This window comes from Aquila chrysaetos, chromosome 3 (assembly GCF_900496995.4).
Source record: "Aquila chrysaetos chrysaetos chromosome 3, bAquChr1.4, whole genome shotgun sequence".
Taxonomy (NCBI): Eukaryota; Metazoa; Chordata; class Aves; order Accipitriformes; family Accipitridae; genus Aquila; species Aquila chrysaetos.
The window spans coordinates 74,120,406-74,131,602 of NC_044006.1; the positions used below are offsets into that span (position 1 = coordinate 74,120,406).

The window sequence follows — 11,197 nt, forward strand, 5'->3', positions numbered from 1 at the left end:
TGAGGTCCCACACCAGTTCACACTCTTCCAGCAGGCAATTCCCAATTGCATTGTTCTCAGAAGACATAAAAATGAGCAGGGATCTCATCCCCCCTTTGGTAACTGTCCCCCCTCTGATCAGGACCCCCTCGGTAATTTTCCAAATCCTGCAACCCCATTTGCAAAAATATAATGATGAAAAGAAAAGCCCACAATTGAATTTTCTGCCTCTTGGGGGAAATCAGATATGAAATAATAAATATATATTATATCCTCCAGGCAAAACCCTGCTGGTCACTAATACCTACAGATTAATTGTACTAATCCAGTGTGATCAAGGGGAGATGGTTGGCTACTTGGCACTATTTTGGTCCCTCGCTTATGAAACTCCATCTCTGTGTTTAAAAGTCTTTACATAACCTTAATCACTTAGATAAGAAAAGGACTAAACTGTCCCCAAACATTTTATCTTCTGCACAGATGCTGCCTATGAATTTTGACTTGATTAAATAACACGGCAACATAATATTTTGTTCTGAATAACAAATGTTCCTCCGTAGGAGGGAAGGAGCATCTCGACCGGCTGTTTCGTGCAAACAGAAATGGGGATTGATGGAGGTTGGAGGATCCGGCAATTCACCTGGTTGGTGAGAATTGCTTGGAAAATAGCTAAGGGGCACTGGAAAGAAATACCCCATTGTGTCACCGAATGGCCTGTGACAGACATCTGACTTAGAGAGGTCCCCAAACATGTAGCCCGGGTGCCATCACAAACCACAAAGAAAAATTAAAGTCTGGGGAAAATCCCGGGAAGGGAGTGCCTGAGGACTAGCATCTTAGCTGAGTGCACCAGCAGAGGATTTGTTAAATAAAAGCGGTTTGTATCTTTTCCACCATGTCTACTTCCAGCTTCTTAAAAAAGGGTCTTCTCGTGTCCCGGGAAGCATGGTACTGGGCTGGCATGGAGAAGTGTGGCTTTAGGATGCTCATGATGCAAGGTGTGAAGGCGAACAAGAGAGGTCTTGTTCTCGTTTCCTGCCCTGCTGCTCATTCCCCATTGATGAGCTCCTGTTTGTAAAGCTGTGATCACCAGCAAACAGTAACCACCTTAGGAGGAGACAACCAGGATGCACCAGACGCTTGGAGACAAGATTTCTCATCAGTCACGGTTTTCACCTGCATTTTGCCTCTGTTAATGACTGATTTTTGCAGACTGAATTACATCAAGATGAGTGAGGACCTTGCATGTGCTTTTCCAAATTTTTATAGAGAGACTTGGAAAGTTAAATCCCTTCTCAGTGATTCCTACAGTGAAACCTCAGTCTCACGCAATCCCCTTTCAGACCTGCCATGGGATGAAGGATTGACCCGCGATGAAGATGTTGGTGTCCTGGTCCCAGGTGGATGCTTCTATCCCAAGCTCTCACCTCCCCCACCTCCATCCCATTCGGGATTATCCAACAGCACTGAAGCACAGCCTTGTTCAGTACAGATTTTTATTATGAAAATAGAGGCAAACCATCTGCAAATCAGAGGAAATACAGAAAAAATCTAGGGGAAAGAGGTGAATCCCATAGCTGGAGGATCCTGTGCAGCAAAAGTATGCTGGTACATGATACTAAAAAAAAGGACAATTACAAAATGTAATTTATTTTACTTTGTAAAAGAAACGTAGGGAAGAACAGCAAATAACATTGGATCGTATGTTAATATTTCAGTGGGTGTCCACAACTCCTACTAGTTCCTCCATCTCCTGCATGGCCTACCCATAAATAAAAACAAAGTCATAAAAAATATACCTGGGAAATGATCGCGTCCCTCTGTGTGGATTATACCGACCTTTCCACACCCCTCGCTCCCTCGGGAAGCCACACGCAGCCGGGACCGTTTGCAGGCAGAGCTTCATCAGCACGGTGCAGCACAGTGTACAAATTATTAAGGGCTGGGATGTTTTTGCATCAGAGGTACCTGCAGTGCTGACTCCATGCGCCAATCATGTCTAATAACTGCTGACCATTGCAGCCTGTGTCCCTACAGCCCCTGCTCTTTTCCCAAATAAATTGGCTGCTGTGGGCTAAAACCACCATGAACTGACGGGGATATCTCCTTCCGAGCCTGGCTTCCCTTTGCAGCCTGTAGCGATGTAAGTAGAGTCAATGAAGTCCTGGAGTTTCATCCCAGAGTGGACACCTAAATAGGGCAGAAAAAATCACTTTCTCCATCTCCCTCTTTCTCTCCTTTGATTTTAAATAGGGGATGACCAGCTCAGATGTTTACATCTGTGCTGTAGAGACATGAATTCAGCCGCAGAGCATGGTGGACCCGCAACAACCGAGATAGGGAAAATTAAATATACTCCCAATTTGTTTTATTTTCTTACTTGACATTGGGAATATTTGCAGGTGAGAGACTTTGTTAGATTAAGAATTCATCTTCATTCACCCCACAGTGGTCAAACTTTTCTAGGAAGCCAATGGAAAGCTGCCCAACCACAGCTCATAAACACAGAGCTGCTCCTGTTCCCCAAAGGAGGATGCAACCGGGTGATGCTCATGCTCTACTATTTGTCCTCCTGGGTCTTATTTGAAAGATGCTTAGGCAAAGCCTTTTCTTCTTGTGTCCATCTCCAGTAACATGGTCTGTTACTCATCACTCATAATCCCCCTGATTGGAAAAGCGGTCACCTAATCAGGGCAGAAGTTTTGCCAAGTGATGTACGTAGATGCTTTCCCATCATCCCCAGCTCGAGTTTGTTTATGTGCAACGGGATTATTAGCAAGACATAATGTGAGTTAAAGCAATCAGGATCAGTTAGAAAAGGGGAGCTGGATAATTTATTCCTTGCTGTCATTTAATTCCTGAGAGAAAATCCCCAAACAAGGGACAAGGCGGGGGCAACTGGTCAGCAAGGGCTGAGCCTACACACCAGCTCGCTGTCTCTTTAGCTTGCAGAAATAGGGCAGAGCTGTGCAAAGATTACTGGAGCAAGAACATCTTGCACAAAAAAGCAAGCTTAAAAGGATAGAAAGCTTTCAGGAAGCAGCAGTCTTCCACCATGGCCTGTTTTCCAGTGAATGATTTAATTCACTGCTTTTCATGTAATAGTTTAGTGTACTATTATCACGGTCTGTTATCAGTCTACCTATTTAGGGCTGATGAATTTGCCGCCAGCAAAATAAATGCAGGGAAAAAAAAGCCAATGAAAACAACAGAAATGCTGAGGGAAATCTTCGAAATCAAACAGATTATTTACTGGGGGAAAAAAGGAATAAAATGAAAACAGTCCTTAATTTTGTATAACTATCCATTTGGCTCATCTGGTGACCACATGGGGTTTGAAGACAAGCTGGCCCAATTTTTGCAAGCTAATAGTGGTGTATGGATCATTCCTTCGGCTCCTGCCATTGCTTCGTGGCATCGGAACTCTTTGCCGTAGTTAATGGCAGGATATTCATTTAATGGACAGGACGTAGAGCAGCAGGGGCTGCACTGGGGCATGGAGCGCAGGGCGCACGCCAAATCCAGCAATGGTGAGCGCTGCTAAAAGCACGGAGGGAAGGGGATCATTTCACACCGGCTGATTTTAAATGGGGGGGGGGGGGTGCTGCTGGAGCTCCGAAGGGACGTGCAGGTACTGAAAGTTAGCATTGTATGGACATGGTGTTGTGCCCCTCTGCCTTCGTGCAACCTCAGAGGCAAAACCTGGCAGCTAAGGAGGGATCGGGAGGGTGGAGGGTGCTGCTCTGGGCATGGGGAGCACCCAGATTTGGGGAGGGGGTGGTGAACCCCCTTCTTACTGTTGCTGAAGCGAGCTCTGGCACTGATGTCCAGGATGCAAAAGCAACTGAACCCCCGCGGCAAGTCTGAAGTGGCATTTCAAGTGATTGCCCAGCAAAGCCCTTCATTCTTCTCCCCCAAAACCATTCTAAACAGCAAGTTGGCTTGGCCAGGTGGCCACGGAGGTGCACCTTGGAGGTGACCTCCATGTCACTAAGCTTTGTCAGAGGGGTCCTATGGATTGGCACAGTCCATAGGGCCAGAGTCTTCATGCCAGATGTGGGGATGCTCACCCGCACCCGTGGTGGGAACAGCTTCTGCTAACCCCCAACTCCACCCGGGCTGGTGGGGCGCGGGGAGCAAGCTAAAGCCTCCTTTTCTTGGCAGAGCAATTAAACACACCTTTTCCCGGTGCCATGCTGTGGTCACTACTGCAAATGCGTGACACAGAGGACAGTTGTTGAGGGTTTCTCCCTACCTCAGTGAGGCTGTAGGTGGCACAGACCAGCGGTCTTCAGGTTTAGGAGCCACATCTTGGCATTGCAACTGAGCTTGTGGTGCAAGAAACAGGTCTGGCAACTTCCCAAATGCTGCTCTGAAACTGTGGCTGTGCAATGAATGCCCCTAACTCCATAATAAATATGCCCAGGGATTATCCTGCACAATCAACCCATACATAAGGTTATTTTAAACTAGGAAAAATGGTGTCTTCATATAAACCCTGCATTAGTTCCCAGCCAGAGCTCTTAATCCAGCTCTGCAAACTAAGCCATGTGGGTGGCTGTTTGCCCTCCACAGGGAGCGTTATTGACCTCGGTGGCCCTTCCCCAGGTGTCAGCGGGGTCCCCATCCCCGAGTCCTTTGGCCATGACATCCTCCCTTATTTCTGGCTGCAATTTTTCCACAGTAGCAGACCCTGCACTGCTCCATGTGTCTGCAGGATGGCTGGAGCTGGTGTCAGCTGCTGGAAGGCTAGGGACCAATGATGGTCTGCTCCAACTCCTGCCGGGAAGTTGGTGATGGCAAGCCTCATAATGTTTGGTGAGATTTTTGGTCTTTTTTTTTTTTTTTTTTTTAAAGCTCCAGCTCTTGGAGTCATGTGAATATATCTGAAATCACAGATTTCATTTACTTGCTTTAAAAAAATGAGCTTCTCAGCCCTCCTGTTAGCAAAAAACCCCCCACCAAACCTCTTGAAATGAGGACTTTCATATAAGATATAGAAAAGTAGCCAAAGTATGTTTTTATATCCCTCCCTCACCCCCAAATTTCACATTGTGTCAGCCAGTTTTGACTGAGGTTTGATTCAGGGATTGCCGTGTGCTGAAGTCCAGATCCTCCCAGGTTTTCCACTCCTGGCTCACACCAAATACTGTGATATGTTTCCAGGGGAACAGTTCCCACAGGACCATGGATCTTGGTGGTGGACGCAGCAACCCCATACCCAAGTGAGCAGGCATCAGCCCTTCCTTCCCTGAGTCCTTGATCCTTACCATCATGGGACCTGTACGACCTCATAGTCATCAGCATCAGCCTCTGTCTTCACCACGATGATGGGGCTGCTGTGGCCACCCACTGGCACACGGCCAGTTGCCAGGTCCTCAGGGAGTTCCTCTCCCTCACCAGGAGGGCTTTGCTTCTTGAGGTGGTTCTTCTGATGCCTCTTGAAATGTCCAATGGTCGTGTAGCTTTGCCCACAGTCGGAGCAGATGAAGGGGCCCTGGCGGGTGTGAGTGAGCTGGTGCTTCATGAGGTTGGCCTTCTGTGAGAAGCTTTTGCTGCACTGGCGGCACTGAAAGGGTGCCTCTCCCGTGTGGACCCGCTGGTGGGTAATCAAGATCTCCCTCCTCTTGAAGTCCTTCCCGCACGTGGCACACTTGAATGGCCGGTCCTTGGCATGGGAGGGCTGGTGGAGATGGAGCTGGGCCCTGTTGGGGAAGACCTGCCCACACTTGCTGCAGCGGTTGGGCTCATACTTGGTGTGGACCCGCCGGTGGGCGATGAGGGCAATCTCCTTGTGGAAACCTCTCCAGCAGATGGCACAGGTGAAGGGCCACTCCTCACCCTGCGGTCCGAGGGGAACTGGGGCCGGCGGTGGCTGGTGCTCCCGCGTGTGGACCCGCTGGTGGGTGGTGAGGGGCAACCTTCTGGGTGAAGGCTCGGCCGCAGGCAGCACAGGGGAAGGGGCGCTCACCGGTGTGGGTGCGGCGGTGGACGACGAGGCGGGACTTGTCGATGAAGGCTTTGGGGCAGTCGGCGCAGGGGAAGGGACGCTCCCCAGTGTGGATGCGGTGGTGGACTGCCAGCTGAGCCTTCTGGGCAAAGGCTTTCCCACACTCGCTGCAGGAGAAGGGCCGCTCGCCGATGGGGAGCAGCCGACAGGGGACAGCCGGGCTCTCCTCATCTTTGCCAGCCACCTTGGCATTGGCATCGGTGTTGGCGTTGGCATTGGCGTTGGCATTGCTATTGCCATTAGCCTCGCCATTGCCGTTGGCCTCGGTGTCAGCATTGGCGTCGGTGTTGGCGCCGGTGCCTTCGCCGCCTCCCTTGTCCCTGCCACGCTCATGGACACGGCGGTGCTTGACCAAGGCAATCTTCTGGCGGAAGCCCTTGCCGCAGGTAGGGCAGGGGAAGGGCCGGTCACCGGTGTGGACGCGCCGGTGGACGGTGAGGCGGGACTTGTCGCCGAAGCGCTTGCCACAGTCACCGCAGGGGTAGGGCCGCTCGCCGGTGTGGACGCGCTGGTGGGTGACCAGCTGGGTACGCTGGGCGAAGCGCTTGCCGCACTGCCCACACCCGTAGGGCTTCTCCCCGGTGTGGGTCCGCTCATGCTTGGTCAGCTCCCCCCGCTTGGCGAAGCCCTTGCCGCAAACCCCGCAGCGGTGACCCCCGCCCTCGGCATGAGCCCCGTTGGTGGTTGGCCAGGTTGCCCTTCTTGGTGAACGTCTTTCCACACTGCCCACAGGCGTGGGTACCACCGAGGGTGGTGGGGGGCTGCCCACCCCCTGAGGCACTGGTGGTCTCCTTTTCCCGCGCGTGGACGCGGCGATGGGCTGTGAGGCCGACCTTCTGGCTGAAGCGCTTTCCACAGGTGGTGCAGACGTAAGGGGCTTGCTGGGGATGGTGGCCCTGGTGGTGCCGCAGCATCTCCCTCTTGCTGCCAAAGCGGTCCCCGCAGGTTCCGCAAACGTGGGCACCGGGCCGCTCGTGGGTCCGCTGATGCCGGGCGAGGTGGATCTTCTGCCGGAAGCATCGCCCGCACGCAGGGCAGGGGTAGGGCTCCTCCCCAGTGTGAATCCTCTGGTGGGTCACCAGCACTGACTTCTTCTTGAACTCCTTCCCACAGGTGCTGCAGTGGAAGATCTTCTTCCCTGTCGGAGTGGATTCGGCCACGATGGCCCTGGCAGCGTCCCACTGGGCGCCCTTGGTGCTGTGGACCCGCTGGTGCTTGACGAGGGTGATCTTCTGGCGGAAGCCACGGCCGCATACACCGCACTTGAAGGGACGGTCACCCGTGTGGATCCGGTGGTGTGCCACCAGCTGTGACTTGTCCACGAAGCTCTTCTGGCAGCTGCTGCACTGGTAGGGCTTCTCACCTGTGTGGATCCGTTGGTGCACGATGAGCTGTGACTTCTGGGTGAAGTTCTTCCCACAGTCCAGGCACTCGTACGGCCGCTCGCCCGTGTGGATCCTGTGGTGCTCCTTGAGTTGTGATTTGGTGATGAACCTCTTGCCACAGTCGGTGCAGGGGAATGGTCTCTCGCCCGTGTGAGTCCGGAGGTGCTTGGTGAGGTCTACCTTCATCTTGAAGCTCTTCCTGCACTCAGTGCAGGCATGGGGCTTCTCCCTTCTCTCAGGATCGCTCTGTGTGCTGTGCTTGCTATGGTCTCTCCCATTGGCCTCCTCTCCAGTTCTGATGGCTTCTTGGTCATGCAGCTCTCCAGCCTGGTCAACATCGCCTTCCTCACAGCCTTCAGCCTGTATCTCCTCCTTATGGGATTTCTGGTGGGCTGCCAGGATGCCCTTGTGCTTAAAACTGTCCCCACAAATCATGCAAGTGTACGACTTCTCCCGAGTGTGGCTGAGAAAATTCTCTGCCTCCAAGAGCTCCAGCGTCATCATGGCTGGCTGTTCCATCACCTGGTTCTTCAGAGGTGGGGGCCCGGGTGGTGTTCACTAGGGGAGGCATCGCTGGGAGTCCTCCTGGCCATTGCCACCAGTTTTCCCTGCCTGCCAGGGCTGCTGGGAGGTAGCGACCATGGGAAAGTGCCAGCGCTGGTTTGAGTTACTCTTCTTTAGAAAGCCTGTGTTTTTCTTCATGAGGGCTGAACCTGAGAAGAAACCAAGGCAGGTGTTATTGTCAAGGCCAACAGGAAAAAAAGCCAAAAACCAAACCACTTTTAGTGTGGTAAACTGTCGTGTGGAAACGACAATCATAAAAAAAACCCCAGCCAAGCTTAGTTCATTCTAGTAAAACCAAAGGCCAAGAGACTGTAAAATCTAGGAGGGGATTGAAGGGGTTTGCTGGAACTGCCTGGCACAGGCTGGACTTTCTCCACATCTCCAGGTACTCACGACAAGAAACTGGTGGTTTGGGGGGGGGCTCCTCCTGCTGTGCTGATCTCTGAGCAGGAACCAACATCACTTTTCCTTCAGAGGGGTGGTGAAGGTTGGTGGTCATAACCATCAGGGACCAACTCACGGTCATCAGCATTTCTAGAAGTAAATCCCTCTTGGTTAGGGCACACCCAGACCCATTTCTGGAGGATCTCTGGGGTGGTGCAATCCCTGGTCTGAGCCAGGATGACCAGACCAAGGGCTGGGGCCAGGACCAGACACGTCCCATGTGAAGAGTGGTCACTGAGATCATCTGAGCCTCCTTCAGTGCACTGGCAGAGAGGGACCTTCTGGGACGACAAGGGGAAATGTTGAGGATCAGCAAACAGCTGCTCATCTCTAGAACGTATCATGTTGCTCTCCCCAGCCTCCAGACAGCACCGAAATCTCACATCTGTGAAACAAAACTGCCCAAGCATTGTCTGGTGCTCATCTGGCTGTGCAAACCCCGTGGGGCTCCCGTCCCTCGGAAGGTGCCCATTTATTTCTCTAGAGATTTTGTGTCACGTCCAACTCAGTGAGGGGACAGGGACATCTGGGTCACAGCTGCAGCCAGACAGGCTGGAGGCAGAAGTGAAACTCACACTGATGTCCTCGGTTCCCTGTGCAGCACCAGGGCAGACACCAGAGCCTCTGCAAGGCTGCTGGGGCTGGTGGCCAGGAAGATGTCTGAACGGACAGAGAGGTCCTCCTGGTGTTCAGGAGGACAGCAAGGACTCAACCCCTTCCCCTGTCCCCTTGCCCTGAGGTTAGACTGCCGAAGGTCCACCTTTGCCTTGGTGCCAGCTTCAATTTGCAGGTTTGTCACGTCTGACCCATGAAGGGTGCAGCCACACCACCACCAGCATCGACCTAACTGCATAAAAAGTCTGGGCTGAAGAAGAACCCCATTTGCCATTGACTTTCTTAATGGGAGAACCAGCACCAAACTGACTCAGGAACTTATCTGGGGCAACTCATGGGGAGGGCTCCCTGATGGTGGTCCAGTGAGTCAAAAATCTCTCCTCTCCTGCTCCTTGACTCCCAAGTGCCCCAAAGTGATGAGGCGTCCTGAGAAGTCCCTGCCCAACCCCTCAGCTGGGCAAAGGAAGCCCTGATCCAGCCATCCCAGCATGCATCCAGGGCATTTGCACCTCTATCCTTTCTCACCAAGAAAAAGGATGGGTGTTGGGTGAGATGTTCTCTGGGGACCTTTCAGATAGGCTGAGAAATGGAGGTTGTTTTTACTCTCTGTGGTGACCAACTTTTCCGAGCCCAGAGACAACTCTGGGCAAACTTTTGTCTCCGGCTGTTCCATGTGCTGGGCTGTTTTTCCCGGAGGTGACGGCGTGTCAGCACAGCTGCCTGAATTTCGCTTGTGAAACGCGAACGGGAGCAGCTCCTCAGCTGTTGCTTTGCTCCTTTCGCTGGGAATAACCCCCCCACACCAGCACACACACACACACAGAGGCACAGCCATAGGCAGGCACAGCTTCTCCTTGCAAGGCAGAGGCTGGACCTATTAACTCATTCCCACCCGTGCCTCCATCACTCCTGAAAACGTCGCAAGGATGCCCCAGAATCATGGGGTTTGGGCAGATTTTAAAGGACGGATGCCCCTTCTCCTGTTGTGCTGCTGTTCCTGCTGTTCCTACTCCCCGGGTTTAGCCAAGCTGCCTGCTCCCACGCCAAGCAGGACCAGCTGTACCTCCGACTCCAGTGGTCACCTCCAGCCAGGGGAGCAAGCCAAAGCTCTCAGGGCAGGATTCAGCCTGAGAAAGACAAGCAAGGCGATGTATCCCAGCCAGTGCAGTTTGCTCCGCCGCAGCCAACCTTGACAAACGCTCCAGCTTTGTAGCGGTGACCCCGACTTCCCGAGATGTCCTGCTGCCGCCCTGGGATGCTGCGGGACGCACGCAGACACCACGGAGGGGTTCAGCCCTGAGCATCCCGTCCTGGCCCCAGACATCCCAGCTCAGCCGTTTACTGACCTGTCTCCCATCTCCCTCAGCAGCACGCGGGTCGGGAAAGTACCCAAGTGTCATGGACCAAATTTTCTTATTTCTACCCACTTTGAGCTCTTCTTCGTCTTCCAGCTACTCCGTTCGTGTCTGCTGGTGCTGACTCACAGGAAGTCTGTGTCAGTGATGTAAAAACTACCGGGGGAGGAGAGACAGAAAAAGAGGAGCTGGCTTAGGGAAAGAAAGGGTTTGGGGGTAGGAAACAGCAACCCTAAAACCTCTCGGGCATGGCTGGGGGGATGCCCAGCCATCACTGCCTCCCTGCCGGTCCCCCTGCCCGGCTGCCCGGTGCCTGGTCCCCGCACAGGCGCTGCCTGGGCTGCAGGCTCCTGGGAGCTGTAGTCCTCGGCAGGGATGCTGCTCGTCCGCTTTGGAGGATGCTTATGTTTGCTGGCTGGGGGTTGTTATAGGGAAACGCAGTGCCCACGCTGCAGCAGGCTGGAAATAGCTTTTGATTTACATTAGTTCTCTTTTTTAATTGCTATTTTTAGGTGGCTAAACTGCACTGCTTTGCATTAGAAGTCACCATTACGTACCTCCGAGACCTCATTGTCGATGCTTTCGCTCTCTCTTCACGTGGCTGACCCCCCCTTTGGAGTTGTGCAAGCAAGAAAAGCCATCCTCTTCTCCTCTTCTATCACCTTTTTGTCTGTGAATCTCAAAACGCTTTGGAAATGGGAAAGGCAGTGAGGTGACTTGAAAGGGGACATTTGGTGAGACAGTGGCAGAGCCCATGTCTGGGAGGTCTCCACCCAATGAGTCCAAGAAAATTGTTTTCTCCCCATGGCTGTGAGTCTCCTTGTGAGTCTCCAGCTCCCAGGGGA

At 52.8% G+C, this 11,197-nt stretch overlaps 1 protein-coding gene across 1 annotated transcript; it reads right to left on the bottom strand.

The window, feature by feature from the left end:
* Positions 1 to 1,613: 1,613 nt before the first annotated feature.
* On the bottom strand, positions 1,614 to 10,929 carry LOC115339283 (oocyte zinc finger protein XlCOF6-like). The gene is given in 4 exon segments (XM_041122699.1): positions 1,614 to 5,905; positions 5,907 to 6,642; positions 7,034 to 8,087; positions 10,344 to 10,929. Coding segments are annotated over 3 exon segments (2,250 nt in total). The 5' UTR covers positions 7,894 to 8,087; positions 10,344 to 10,929; the 3' UTR covers positions 1,614 to 5,251.
* Positions 10,930 to 11,197: the final 268 nt, after the last annotated feature.